The 15,627-nt window shown below is 36.8% G+C and overlaps 1 protein-coding gene across 1 annotated transcript; it reads left to right on the top strand.

Annotated features, from left to right (window-relative positions):
• The first annotated feature begins 6,453 nt into the window (after positions 1–6,453).
• On the top strand, positions 6,454–15,129 carry LOC126756275 (pre-mRNA-processing factor 39). Its single transcript, XM_050469228.1, has 8 exons — positions 6,454–6,559; positions 6,838–6,935; positions 7,176–8,274; positions 8,374–8,558; positions 8,643–8,768; positions 10,094–10,368; positions 12,997–14,268; positions 14,348–15,129. Exons 1-8 carry the CDS (start codon positions 6,520–6,522, stop codon positions 14,610–14,612), a joined length of 3,360 nt encoding a protein of 1,119 aa, XP_050325185.1. The 5' UTR covers positions 6,454–6,519; the 3' UTR covers positions 14,613–15,129.
• The last annotated feature ends 498 nt before the right edge of the window (positions 15,130–15,627 follow it).

Raw genomic sequence — 15,627 nt, forward strand, 5'->3', positions numbered from 1 at the left:
AACGCTTAAGAAACGGTCAAGAAACTTTCCTGCGATAAATTTACTTGTGCTAATACGCAGCTCTCAAGAAATCTAGTACTAATTTTTGATACTTTTTTCAGCAAAATGTGAATATGGCAAACCTGGTTTTGCGGATAAACATCAAATCAACAATTGTTTCTTAAAGGAAATTCGAAGTAATCATCAAATTCATCCTAAATTAGTTGAAATCATTATTATGAAGAATATTCCATTTTGAAATGTTGTATAAAACCTACCAATCATCAACAACATTTCTTAAATCTCAATAAAAATATTTATGTTACCATACACATACACACATACATATTACGCACAAAGTTTGTTTTCTTTGTTTATTCCCTCTTGCTCTTCCAATGTAGATCATTCACAATGCGTAACCAGCTGTCAAAAATTACTAGCACAAGTAAATTTATCGCAGGAAAGTTTCTTGACCGTTTCTTAAGCGTTTTTTTATATGAAGTTTTTACGTTTCTTGAGAGCTGCGTACTAAGCTTAATAGCAAAAAAGAATTGAATCAAAGAACATAAAACCAGAGAACGTAAAATCAATTGTTTAATTTTCTCTGCTCTAATCACAAAATACTGTCTCAAATACATATGTAACCTGATAGTAAGTAGAAATCACATATCTCGGGACCAGCTCTACCGACACATAAAATTAATAATTAATAATAAATAATATTCTTCTTCTTAATTGGCGTAGACACCGCTTACGCGATTATCGCCGAGTTAACAACAGCGCGCCAGTCGTTTCTTCTTTTCGCTACGTGGCGCCAATTGGATATTCCAAGCGAAGCCAGGTTCTTCTCCACTTGGTCCTTCCAACGGAATGGAGGTCTTCCTCTTCCTCTGCTTCCCCCTGCGGGTACTGCGTCGAGTACTTTCAGAGCTGGAGTGTTTTCATCCATCCGGACAACATGACCTAGCCAGCGTAGCCGCTGTCTTTTAATTCGCTGAACTATGTCAATGTCGTCGTATATCTCGTACAGCATATCGTTCCATCGAATGCGATATTCGCCGTGGCCAATACGCAAAGGACCATAAATCTTTCGCAGAATTTTTCTCTCGAAAACGCGTAACGTCGACTCATCGGTTGTTGTCATCGCCCTAGCCTCTGCACCATATAGCAGGACGGGAATTATGAGCGACTTATAGAGTTTGGTTTTTGTTCGTCGAGAGAGGACTTTGCTTCTCAATTGCCTACTCAGTCCGAAGTAGCACCTGTTGGCAAGAGTTATCCTGCGTTGGATTTCTAGGCTGACATTGTTGGTGGTGTTTACGCTGGTTCCAAGATAGACGAAATCATCTACGACTTCAAAGTTATGACTGTCAACAGTGACGTGAGAGCCTAGTCGCGAGTGCGACGACTGTTTGTTTGATGACAGGAGATATTTCGTTTTGCCCTCGTTCACTGCTAGACCCATTTTCTGTGCTTCCTTGTCCAGCCTGGAGAAAGCAGAACTAACGGCGCGGGTGTTGAGGCCGATGATATCGATATCATCGGCATACGCCAGCAGCTGTACACTCTTATAGAAGATGGTACCTTCTCTATTTAGTTCTGCAGCTCGAACTATTTTTTCCAGAAGCAGGTTGAAAAAGTCGCACGATAGGGAGTCGCCTTGTCTGAAACCTCGTTTGGTTTCGAACGGCTCGGAGAGGTCCTTCCCGATCCTGACGGAGCTTTTCGTGTTGCTCAACGTCAGTTTACACAGCCGTATTAGTTTTGCGGGGATACCAAATTCAGACATCGCGGCATAAAGGCAGCTCCTTTTCGTGCTGTCGAAAGCAGCTTTGAAATCGACGAAGAGGTGGTGTCTGTCGATTCTTCTTTCACGGGTCTTTTCCAAGATTTGGCGCATGGTGAATATCTGGTCGGTTGTTGATTTTCCAGGTCTGAAGCCACACTGATAAGGTCCAATCAGTTTGTTGACGGTTGGCTTTAATCTTTCACACAATACGCTCGATAGAACCTTATATGCGATGTTGAGCAGGCAAATCCCACGGTAGTTGGCGCAGATTGTGGGGTCTCCTTTTTTATGGATGGGGCATAGCACACTTAAATTCCAATCGTTTTGCATGCTTTCGTCCGACCATATTCCGTCGGCCCTTGCCGCTTTGTTGTTCTTCAGGCGGGCAATTGCTATTCGAACTTCTTCATGGTCGGGCAATGGAACGTCTGCTCCATCGTCATCGATTGGGGAATCGGGTTCGCCTTCTCCTGGCGTTGTGCGTTCACTGCCATTCAGCAGGCTGGAGAAGTGTTCCCTCCATAATTTAAGTATGCTCTGAGCATCGGTCACTAGATCACCTTTGGGGGTTCTACAAGAGTATGCTCCGGTCTTGAAACCTTCTGTAAGCCGCCGCATTTTTTCGTAGAGTTTTCGAGCATTACCCCTGTCGGCCAGCTTATCAAGCCCTTCGTACTCACGCATTTCAGCCTCTTTCTTTTTCTGTCTGCAAATGCGTCTCGCTTCCCTTTTCAACTCTCGGTATCTATCCCATCCCGCACGTGTTGTGGTCGATCGTAACGTTGCGAGGTAGGCAGCCTGTTTTCTCTCCGCTGCGACACGGCACTGCTTCTCGACGTCGAACCTTCCTTGTGTTTGTTGGCGTGCGTTTTTTGCTGCACAGAGGCGGGTGCGAATCTTGGCTGCAACAAGATAGTGGTCCGAGTCGATGTTAGGACCTCGGAGCGCACGCACATCTAAAACAGTGGAGACGTGTCTTCCGTCTATCACAACATGATCGATCTGGTTGGTGGTTTTTCGATCCGGAGACAGCCAGGTGGCTTGATGAATCTTTTTATGCTGGAATCTAGTACTACAGATAAACATATTTCGGGCCCCGGCGAAGTCAATCAGCCTCAACCCATTTGGGGATTTTTCGTCGTGGAGGCTGAATTTACCGACCGTAGTGCCAAAGATATATTCTTTGCCCACCCTGGCGTTAAAGTCGCCAAGCACGATTTTGACATCGTGGCGGGGGCAGCTCTCGTAAGTGCGCTCCAAGCGCTCATAGAAGGCATCTTTGGTCACATCATCCTTCTCTTCCGTCGGGGCGTGGGCGCAAATCAGCGATATGTTGAAGAACCTCGCTTTGATGCGGATTGTGGCTAGACGCTCACTCACCGGAGTGAATGATAGTACTCGGCGACGGAGTCTTTCTTCCACCACGAATCCAACACCAAACTTGCGCTCCTTTATATGGCCACTGTAGTAAATGTCACAAGGACCTACTCGTGTCTGTCCTTGTCCCGTCCATTGCATTTCTTGGACGGCGGTGATGTCAGCCTTTATTTTCGCGAGGACATCAACCAGCTGGGCAGCGGCACCTTCCCAATTTAGGGTCCGGACATTCCAGGTGCATGCCCATGGTCGTCATCAAAAGAGGGGTCTCTCATCCGAGGCTGATTGTTGATTTTCATTGGTAAGATTTTTTACGAGGCCGGTCCCAAACCCAGCGCACAACCCTGCGGAGGGGATGTTTCGCTTTCTCACATTAGCTCGCCTTCGAACGGATGTTCTTAAGCTACCCATAGGATACTTGGTCAAAGACCGGAAGTAGTGAGCTGCTTGAGCCATATGTAAAAGAATCGTTTCTGGCCACTCCCAAGTGAATGGCGATCAGAGAACTTTCCTCACTTGCGTGAACTTCTACACATGACTCCATCCTCCATATTAATACTTAAAAATATTAATAATTAATAAGTCTTAAAAGTTCTTGTTTTCCATTTTGAATATACTGACACTTCATTTATAGAGATCATCATCGAATGTCGGTTTTACATTTTGTAAGCTATTCAAACCTGCAAAATTAAAAAAAAGGTTCTCAATAAATTTAGTAATTATTGTGATTTAAAGTCACAAGTCTCTAAATTTGAGGTTTTAATAGCTGTATTCTGTAACCAGTCTCTAGTCTCTATTTGAGGCATTTTGAGGTAAAAACTCAATTTGTGACTTGTTACTATTCACTAAACAGTCTTTAGCGTTAGTCTCAAAATATTGCCTCAAATTTGTGACCTGATAGTTAGCAGGTCACAAGGCTAAAAAGAACTTTTGTCTGCCATTTTGAATATACTGAATAGAAATCATCGTAGATATTAATCGATTGTCGTTTTTTTATATGTTGTAAGCAACTCAAACACGAAAAGGTTAAAAATAAATAAATTTTACATAAACTTAGTAAATATTATGAAACAAAGTCAACATATAATTTAATTTTTATTGATAATTATGTTTTTTGACTATGTTATAGAAAATTTATTATTTGTTGTCGACATATTTATAGCGGGATTGTGTAACCAGTCTCTAGTCTCTATTTGAGACATTTTGAAGTAAAGTCTCAATTTATGACTAGTTACTATTCGCTAAACAGTATCTAGTATTAGTCTCAAAATATTGCCTCAAATTTGAGACCTCGTAGTTAGCAGGTCACAAAACCAAAAAGAACTTTTGTCTGCCATCTTGAATATACTGAATAGAGATCATCATAGATATTAATCGATTGTCGTTTTTTTATATTTTGTAAGCAACTCAAACACGAAAGGGTTAAAAATAAATCAATTTTACATAAACTTCGTAAATATTATGAAACAAAGTGAACATATATTTTTATTTTTATTGATAATTATGTTTTTTGACTATGTTATAGACAATTTAATATCTGTTATCGACATATGTATTTATTTTCATTCAAGTGTAAAAACATCTCAGAATAATGAAATGTAATAGATTCTGTGACTGTCATAGAATAGTAAAATCGTCTCAAGTCTCAAAAATTGTCTCTAACTTAAAATCTCAAATTTAGAGACTTGAGACTGTATCACCGTACAGAATCGCACGATTAAAATCTCAAATTTAGAGACTTGAGACTGTATCACAATACAGAATCGCACGGTTATTTTCTTTCAAGTGTAAAAACATCTCTGAATAATGAAATGTAATAGATTTTCTGACTGTCAGTTACAGAATAGCAAAATCGTCTCAATTCTCAAAAATTGTCTCTAACTTAAAATCTCAAATTTAGAGACTTGAGACTGAATCACGGTACAGAATCGCACGGAAAGTCTCAATTTGTGATTATTTACTATTCATTAAACAGTCTCTAGCGTTATACCATGTTCAGACCTACACTTAATCACACTCAATCTAGTGGTTTATCCCACTAATCTTATAAATTTATCAAGATTTCGCCATACAGAAATGACAGTTCAAAATAACTTCATCGGAGTGATTTGAAACTGATCCACGCTAAATCTCTCTGTGCGACTCTGATTTTGCGCCATCTATTTGGCAGCATTGGAAATCTATTACATTATCACAGCTGATTTAGGCACTACAAAAAGAAAAAAATGTAAACAAACAAATTTTTATTAGAGCAATTAATCAAAATTCTGCTGAAAATTTACTTCCCAAATAAAAAATTGCGTCCATTATTTCCATTATATGGAATATATTTAAAAGAATACGGCTTTTATTACAAAATACTATATCACAATGTTTTCTTTTGATAAATATTGAGCGATGTAAATTCTTGAATGGCAAAAACAGCTGTTTTTAATCTTTTCAACCGCAGTAAGAACACTATTGGGGTATGAAATGCCTATATGTAATCTAATCTTTTTAATTTTCGGTCTGAACATGGTATTAGTCTCAAAATATTCCCTCAAATTTCAGACCTGATAGTTCATAGCAGGTCACAAAGCTAAAAAGAACTTTTGTCTGCCATTTTGAATATACTGAACAGAGATCATCATAGATATTAATCGATTGTCATTTTTTATATTTTGTAAGCAACTCAAACACGAAAAGGTTAGAAATAAATCAATTTTACATAAATTTCGTATATATTATGAAAGAAAGTCAACATATATTTTAATTTTTATTGATAATTACATATGTTTTTTGACAATGTTACAGAATTTTTAATATTTGTTATCGACATATTTATTTTCATTCAAGTGTAATAACATCTCTGAATAATGAAATGTAATAGCTTTTTATGACAGTCATTTACAGAATTGCAAAATCGTCTGAAGTCTCAAAAATTGTCTCTAACTTAAAATATCAAATTTAGAGACTTGAGACTGTATCACAGTACAGAATCGCACGGTAAGTTAGAGACAATTTTTGTGACTTGAGACGATTTTGCAATTCTGTAAATGACAGTCATAAAAATCTATTACATTTTATTATTCAGAGATGTGTTTACTGACAGAAATCGTCCGGTTAGTCTGACCTTGCCGGATCTAAACAATCGATAAATTCGCAATTTTGATATTATATGGAAAATAGTTTATTAAATGACTTTACAAATATATCATTAAAAACATTAAATCTTATTTAATATATTGTTAGGGCTCTTTTCAATATAGTTTCTTGAAACAAAAAATTTTCGAACATTACATCTATCTATATTATTACATTATTACATCTATAAAAATACAACCCTGGCACTGACAATACATAAAAGTCTAGATTAGTTTTTTATTGCATAAAAGATGGCGTCCAAAGAAGATAACGTTTCTGATGAAAATTTAGGTAATTACACATAAAGTTAATCCGCACAGTTAATATTCGTTAATAAAACTATATAGAGTAGCATATTAAATTAGCGGTGACAAGAGTTTACTTTTTATAAGCAAGCATTTTTTATTTCCGTCTTGAAAATTGGCGCATTGATGTCTACTTGTGACATCTTAGTAAGATAAAAACGTGAACCTCGTGAAGTTTGAGATAAAAAATAAAATTAATTTTAAAACTTGATACATTTCTTTAATATTGTGAAAAAAGAATTCACTTATATGTTTGAATTTCAGGGCGACGAACGAGATCTGGAAGGAAAGTTGCAGCACCTGCCTTAAATCCAACACCAGCACGTTCGACCAGAAGAACCAAGCGAAACATACAAGAGCAAGTTAGTAGTTATATATCAAAAATAATAATCTTATAGTAGTCATTTTCTGACATCAATTCTATATATAATAAAATTATAAATGATGAAAAAAGCTTGTGTTGGTGTAAGTGTGGCGAAGTTCCATTTACACATGATTTGCTAGCGTAAAGATGATTTCAAGCAAGGGCCAACTGAATTAGTTATCTAAAATTTTAATAATCGAGCAAAATGTGAATTGATGTTAAAGAGCTTTTTATTTAGATTACAGAAACAGACGACGAGTTGCGGCAAACTAATATAGAAAAGGAGGTAAATGCCGTTGAACCTCATTCAGACGTTATAAAAGAAATGTTGGAAGAAGCAGCACAAGGCGTTATAATTGAGAACCCTAATGAAGATGGGAATGATTTAGTCTATCAAGAACAATTCGTGGAAAGTGAAGAAATAGTTGAGGAGGTTCCACAAGATGATGACTGTATTGTATATGAGGAACAAGTCATTGAGGAGGACCATCAACAAATTGATGATGATATTGAAATGTTCGCTGTTCAAGAGGAAGAACAAGTAATCACAGAAGCGCCCATAATAACTGATACAGGCATCGACGAAAAAAGTTCATCTTTTCCTTTCGGGCCAACTGGGGGACAGTCTGAGACTTCAGAAGATGTACAAAACGAAGATGGCACGAATGAAACTGGTGCAGTAGAAAGTTCATTACTGGCTTCTTTAGCTGGGGACAACGCGAATAGCTTACCATCAGTTGGTGGAGGCGAAGAAAATGATGTCAAAAAGGAAGATTTCGAAGCAAAAGTTGCGGCAGTGGAGGCAAATTGTGAAAAAATGGAATCGGAAGATTCACTTTCTGAACCAGCAATAGCTGAAGATATTGGAAATGCCGCAGAAGGAAGTGATGCAACAATTGTAAATACGGAATTAGTTTCAGAAGATGAATTACCATTACCAACGAAGCCAGAGATAAATGACGCAGAAGAAGTTTCTGATGATGAACTTCCAGCACCTAAACGAGCTGAATTACCTGCCGATGCAGAAGTAATATCAGAGGATGAGTTACCCACTGCAACCTTGCAAGCAGAGAAGAAATCACCTCCCTTGTCACCAGAAGTCTCAAGTAAGAGCGCTTTATTAGAGTCAACTTCTAAGGAATCAGTAGGTCAAAAGAGAAAAGCTGATGATGGGGATAAAAGTGATTGCAAATACGATAAACAGCGCAAAGTTGAAGAATCAAAGAAACGGAGCGAGGAACAATACAATCCAATGAGCCCAACATCAGAAAGTAACGACGCCACACCTATTTCCTCAGTGGAATCGAAGAAAAATAAAACAGATGTTAGCTCAGTAGGTAAGCATTTCAAAGGATCTAGAAAACTATCCACATTAGAATAGGTCGGTCAAATATAGAACAGATCAAAAATGAATTACTTCGATTTTATGTTTTCAGAAAATGAGCACAAAGAAAGAAAAAAGGAGAAGGAGAAGGATCGGGAGCGTGAGAAAGAAAAAGAAAAGGAGAAAGAAAAAGAACGTAAACGATTACCCGATTTAGATAAATATTGGCGCGCAGTCAAAGAGGATCCTGCCGATTTTACCGGCTGGACATATTTATTACAATATGTAGACAATGAGGTACGAATAAGTTAAAAGTGATACGCATTAAATTAAAAAATGTAGCAAAGCTAATTAGTTCATTAATTGATTTTAAACGCGCAGTCTGATGCCGAGGCAGCACGTGAGGCTTATGATGCATTCCTTTCACACTATCCATATTGCTACGGATATTGGCGCAAATATGCAGACTACGAGAAGCGAAAGGGTATAAAGGCCAACTGCAACGCGGTGAGTACTGATAACATTCCGTTCATGAATACATTTGCAATATGTTGTATTTTTCAATATGCAATTTATTATAATTTAATAAAATTTAAAATTAATAAATGGAATTACAAAAACAGAAAAACCTCAAATCGAATACAGGGCAGCGAACTTTTTAGTGTCTCAATGACAGTTTTCGGTCTTAAAATACAAATGTTAACTTACACTGTCACTTTTTAAGAGTATAATAATGTTTATTCTTTTTGTGGGCACAATAAGGCGGGTCATGATGTTACAAAAAATCTTTTTTGATATTGGCAATGGCTATCTTATACCACTTTTTTTTTTGTAACCAGTTATTTGTAAACTTAATCCATGCTAAATTATATGAGTATTTTAATATATGTGAAATCAGCAGAAATATATAGTATTTCACGGAACATTTCCGCGCTTCGGGGTGTATGTAACTATTTATGTTTCTAAAGAAAGAAGAAATGAAACCTTCAATATTTTCTGTCGGCACTTCACTTAACTAAGGCAGCGAAAGCATTAATTTTGCTGAAATACATCACGTGCAGGCCATGCGTAAGTACAAATGGCGTTTTAATGAAGTATTTGTGAAATAAAATTATTTAAGTTATTAGGTTAAGTTAAATTAATGAAAATAAAATTTATGAAAAATTAATATTATTTATATATTTATATAAAATCATAAATTCCAGCTTCGCAAACAATGTGCACTGGTGTATTGTTGAATGTGTGTGATTCCGTTTGTTTTATCCAATAGCCTCCAACTCCCTTTTTACAAATTTATTTTTCATTTCATTAAATAATGATAAAATTGATGATAATAATTTAGACTAACTTTTATTAACAAGTTGAATGGATATTTTTTCCGTAAAATATATCACAATTTTATAAAGATATCTATCACATTTAAATTTGTTTAAAACTGTTTAAATCAGTTATTTACCCCTTCGATACAGAAGTCCGAATTTTCTAATCAAAGACCATTAGCGTATATTTCAGTTCGAATATTTTGAACTTGGTGATTTCACATTCGTCAAATTAGAATTTTTTAAGATCCAGTTCCAATTTCCTCCTCACCTCTTCCTTGACACACTATAGTATACACGCACAATACGAAACTAAACAGAATCAAGCTAAGTATCTGTGGATTACATTTTGTCAACTAAACTTTTGCAAACATTCTTTCTTCTCTTTTCTATTCACCTCAATTAATGGTTTTGCGTGATCACTACGACTTCAAAAACATCAAATACTACAATCAATATGCACAACAATCCACACGATATTATATTAAATGCAAATTAACGCCTAAAATTTAGGTATTCGAACGCGGTCTAGAAGCGATCCCATTATCTGTGGATCTATGGATTCATTACTTAGCACATGTAAAAAGTAATCATGCCGAAGACGAGTCGTACATACGTTCACAATTTGAGCGCGCTATAGATGCATGTGGGCTAGAGTTTCGTTCCGATAAACTGTGGGATGCCTACATTAAATGGGAAAGTGAATCCAAACATTACCAAAATGTTGTTAAAATTTACGATCGTTTGTTAGCCATTCCAACTCAAGGCTACAGTGGTCACTTTGATAAGTAAGTATTATAATAATTGACATGTTAAACATTTGTGTACTCTAATTTTTATACTCTTGTAACCAGTTGCTACAGAGTGTTATAGTTCTGTTCACCTAACGGTTGTACGTATCACCTACAACTAAGCGAGATAGAGATAGGGTTATATGTATATAATGATCAGGGTGACGAGAAAAGTTGGAATCCGGTTGACTGTCTGTCCGTCCGTCAGTGCAAGCTGTAACTTAGTAAAAATTGAGATATCTTGATGAAACTTGGTATGCAGGTTTGTTAGTACAAAAAAAGTTCGAGTTCGTAGATGGGCGTAGCCCACAAATCGCCATTAACCGAAAACATATAAAGTGCTATAACTAAGTGTTGAATTAAGATATAAAACTCATATTTGGCAGAGGGGATCGCAGTAGCCAGGGGCACATTTGGAAAAAAAAATTTTGAAAGTGGGCGTAGCCCCGCTCTCTAATAAGGTTAAAGTATACATGTCCTAAACCACTTAAGCTACAACAACAAAATTCGCTCATCACGAATTTTATAAGAACTCCTACCAATATTGTGAAAATCTTCACTCACCATATAACGGTACCGTTAAAAACTACTAAAAGCGCGATAAATCAATAACTAAATACGCCAAAGACTTTAAATTTTACCACCGAGATGGTATGAGAGATCTTTATGAAAGCCGGTGTGAAAATTGGACAATGAGCGTGGCACCGCCCACTTTTTGGTAAAATCTCATATATCCAGACCCGATTTCGACAAAATTTGGTATGTTGTATTATTATACCATGAACAGGGTATATTAAGTTTGCCACTGGGGGTTTGTAACACCCAGAAAGAAGCGTCGGAGACCCTATAAAGTATATACATATATAAATGGTCAGTATGTTGAGCTGTGTTGATTTAGCCATGTCTGTCTGTCAAACTGTCCGTCCGTCTGTCCGTCTGACTGTATATATATACGCACTAGTCCCTCAGCTTTTAAAATATCGTTTTGAAACTTTTCAAACTTCATTTTCGCTTCAAGAAGCTGCTCATTTGTCGGAACTGCCGATATCGGACCACTATAACATATAGCTGCCATACAAACCGAACGATCGGAATCAAGTTCTTGTATGGAAAACTTTCACATTTAACAATGTATCTTCACAAACGTTGACACAGATTATTTTCTAAGGAAACAATGTAGTCTCCGAGGAAATTGTTCAGATCGGTTAACTATAGCATATAGCTGTCATACAAACTGAATGATCGGAATCAAATGCTTGCAAGGGAAACTTCCTCATTTACGATATATCTTCACGAAATTCGGTATAAGATATTGTTTATAGAAATAATGTAATATCGGAAGAAACTGTTCAGATCGGTTCACTATAGCATATAGGTGCCATACAAATCGAACGTTCGGAATCAACGGCTTGTATGGAAAACTTTTGCATTTGACAAGATATATTCACGAAATTTGGTATATATTATTTTCTAAGGCAACAATGTAATCTCCGAAGAAATTGTTCAGATCGGACTACTATAGCATATATGTAGCTTCCATACAAACTGAACACATAGTTACTAAAAGAAATGCACCTGTGAAGGGTATATTAGCTTCAATGCAGCCGAAGTTAACGTTTTTTCTTGTTTCATATATCTATGTCACGTTGTGAAAATGAGCGAAATCGGACAATAACCACGCCTACTTCCCATAAAGCACAACTTTAAATTCCACTTCATTCGTTCAGTTTCCAGTAAACAAATCAAGAAGCAATTAATATAACGGGATAAAACTTTGCACCAATAATTTTTTTAGTGTGTGCTATCTCATGATCAAAAATTATTTAAATCCAATAAAAACTGTTCAAACCCCAAGGTACCGAATATTTAGACCCCGGTACCTATAGTTGACTTTTGGTCGAAAATGTCGGTCAATGTGTGATATATATAACTGAAATTAAGGGATAATCCTTTTCTTATAATGGTATGTCTGTATGTTAAAACGGGTTGAAACGGACCAATACTTCCCTTAGCCCCAATATGCTTGAAAAAAGTTTTTCGAACTTCCGGGTGACTTTGTACCGCATATATCGGCGAATATGTGAGTTATCTCAGTGGAAATAAGAGAGCGTGTTGTGCACATAGCAGTGTATCTTTGTGCCAAAAATAGTTAAGTTTGAGCAAAAACTTGGCCTAGCCCCCATATAACTAATATTAGGATTTTCGAACATCCGGCTGACTTTCCTCTATATGATTGGTTTTACACCTAAAAGTATTTCCCCTGCTTTGATTTTTGCAAGTTGCAAGAGTATAAAATGTTCGGTTGCACCCGAACTTAGCTCTTTCTTACTTTCTTTTTTAATCATTTTGGGACAGACAGCAAAGGTCATGTAATTGATAATTTAGTTCGTCTAATGTTACTACTTTTAAAATATGTAATAATATTGTACTGCATATTTAACAATGTTAAAAATTAACTTTTGTATGGAAATGTATGTATGTACGTCTACGTTTTTTTTTTTTTGCGTAGATTTAAAGATTCAATACATACGTAATTCATCTAAATCAAAAGTGTCAAAATTGTTTGACATATTCAGATATAAAGATTCTGATTATCTGATTGTTACATTAAATTTCACATTCCAGTTTCCAAGACTTAATAAACCAGCACTCAATTTTGAGTACTATTAGCACAGAAGAGCTCAGAAAGATTCGCTTCGAGCTTCGTGAAAGCAATTCGTCTCGTTCTTCAACGTCTCGATCAAAGAGTCGGCGAAGTGTTTCAAAGGATAAGGAAAGAGAAAAGGACAGGGAAAGCCGTGATGAGAAAAAGGACGATGAGTTGAGCAGCAAATCACCAAATGCTAAAGATGCTGAGTTTATCACAGAAGAAATAGCAGCTATTTCAAATAGTGATGTTCTGGGTGATGATCGCGACACAGACGTTGCCAGCCACATAGATCTTGGCGATGCCAGCAACATCAGCGAAGAAGAGGAAACCACTATCAAAGACAAAGTTATATCAATTCGACGCAAATTGCACAAAGCCACCGTTACAGCAGTAACCGCACGTTGGACGTTCGAAGAGGGCATAAAACGTCCATATTTCCATGTAAAACCACTCGAACGCTGTCAGTTAAAGAATTGGAAAGATTATCTTGATTTTGAGATTGAAAAGGGTGATCGTACACGAATATTAGTACTCTTTGAACGCTGTCTTATAGCGTGTGCTTTATATGATGAATTTTGGCTGAAAATGATTCGATATCTGGAAACACAGTTAGATCAGCCCGGCATTGTGGCTATTACCAGCGATGTTTATCGACGCGCATGTGAAATCCACCATCCCGATAAACCGAGCTTGCATCTAATGTGGGCGGCATTTGAAGAGTGCCAAAATAATTTTGACCGCGCTGCCGTGGTACTACAGAGCCTTGAAAAAAAATGTCCGAATCTGCTACAAGTCTCTTATCGCCGTATTAATGTGGAACGCAGACGTGGCGATATGACCAAATGTCGGGAACTCTACGAATACTATATAAATACGGCAAAGAATAAAACAATTGCTGGAAGCTTAGCGATTAAATATGCACGATTCTTGAATAAAATTTGTGATGATCTCGATGGTGGTCTACGTGTATTGCGACAAGCACTAGAGAAAGATACGGCAAACACACGTGTTGCTTTGCAAATGATAGATTTAGTTCTGCAGCGACCGAGAGTAGATGAAGATGAGGTCGTACTAATAATGGATAAATTTATGGCACGGGAAAATATGGACCCGGAACAGAAAGTGCTCTTTGCTCAGCGTAAAGTTGAGTTTTTGGAAGATTTCGGTGGAACGGCAAAGGGTTTACAAGATGCTCAGCGCGCTCTCCAATTAGCATTAAGCAAAGCAAATGAAGCCAAGAAGAAGCGGTGAGTGCAGTTTAGTGCTTAGCATTTGTTTAATAACCGCTGGTATTTATTAAATTTTTTTCGTTTTTTTTTTTTGTAGGGAATCAAGCCCCTCCCGAAAATCCTCATCGAACAGCAAAGAAAGTTCAATGTCAAATTCAGCTATTTCCTCGGCATACAATAATGGTACTAGCGCTACTACTCCGAGCTATAACTACAATTCCGCAAACTCGGCTTATTATGGACAACAAAATAGTGGGGCTTACACAACGCAACAATCCTACGATGGTTACTATAACCATTGGCAGTATGGATCTAATTATGGAAATTATGGGCAATGGAGTGGCTATGGAAATTATTATTAAATATAATGAATTTCTCGAAGATTCCTTTAACTGCTCACGTTATCAGGCGCCTCACCACTTTTAACTAAATTGGTTATTAATGTTTAAAAATATTTTTAGTAATAATACTATCACTATGTGTAAATTTTTAAGATGTTCTGTTGACAAAGAAATACAAAATACATTTTATACACCTTATTCTTTTACATAATGCATTAAAATGACCCATATACTTGCATACATACTGGTTGTTCATGTAAAGGAGGCGCCGGCATGAATTTCTTAAAACTGAAGCTGTGGACTTGATATGGAGACCAACTGAAAAGTACATACTGGATACGATGGCTGGATAAAATATCTTAAAGGAATGAATCCAAGCTCTTCAACAAACATGATGAATTAACTTAAATTATTCTTTAATATATGTAAAATTGGCACATTATATTCTTTAATTGTCGATTGTACTTTTTGGACACATATGTATCTGTATACACGCGCTAATTATATGATGATGAGTACACCTATGAACGAATTTCAATTATGCATCTTATGTTCCGTGCGCAACAACACAATTATATCTTAATTTGAGCAAATGGGAAATAATAAATTTTAAACAATAAAAATAAAAAAATATTGTTTTATTAAATGTTTATGTGCCGAGGGTTCCTGTCCTACCATTTTAGTGGAAGCTGCGGAGCAGGCGAGCCTCGTCAGCCAGTTCATTTCCGGCTATAACCTTGTGACCGGGCGATAAGGGGCAGTTGATTACGAGCTGATAGGCTGTTCAGCCGTTCTGTACAGTCATCATTAACGATTTAATCTCTTAACCAAAGATCGCTTTGAGAGCCACTTCACTATCGCTACACACAGACTTATAGTGGTCCTGCGACTCCTGCACTAATTCCCTCCGACGTTTTCGAGTCGTCCATGCACCAGTTGATTGTGCTATCCCAAAGCAGTAAGTTGAGAATGAAATCATTCCATGCTTTACTGCTAAGGGTAACTTTAAACTGTCAAAGTTTACTCTTTTATCATC

This window comes from Bactrocera neohumeralis, chromosome 2 (assembly GCF_024586455.1).
Source record: "Bactrocera neohumeralis isolate Rockhampton chromosome 2, APGP_CSIRO_Bneo_wtdbg2-racon-allhic-juicebox.fasta_v2, whole genome shotgun sequence".
Lineage (NCBI taxonomy): Eukaryota > Metazoa > Arthropoda > Insecta > Diptera > Tephritidae > Bactrocera > Bactrocera neohumeralis.

Bases quoted from the DNA above. Each gene is read 5' to 3' on its own strand.
- LOC126756275 (XM_050469228.1), top strand. From the start codon at position 6,520: ATGGCGTCCAAAGAAGATAACGTTTCTGATGAAAATTTAG. The intron at 8,559-8,642 runs GTACGAATAAGT...TTAAACGCGCAG, and splicing joins TACAATATGTAGACAATGAG to TCTGATGCCGAGGCAGCACG. The intron at 8,769-10,093 runs GTGAGTACTGAT...CCTAAAATTTAG, and splicing joins TAAAGGCCAACTGCAACGCG to GTATTCGAACGCGGTCTAGA.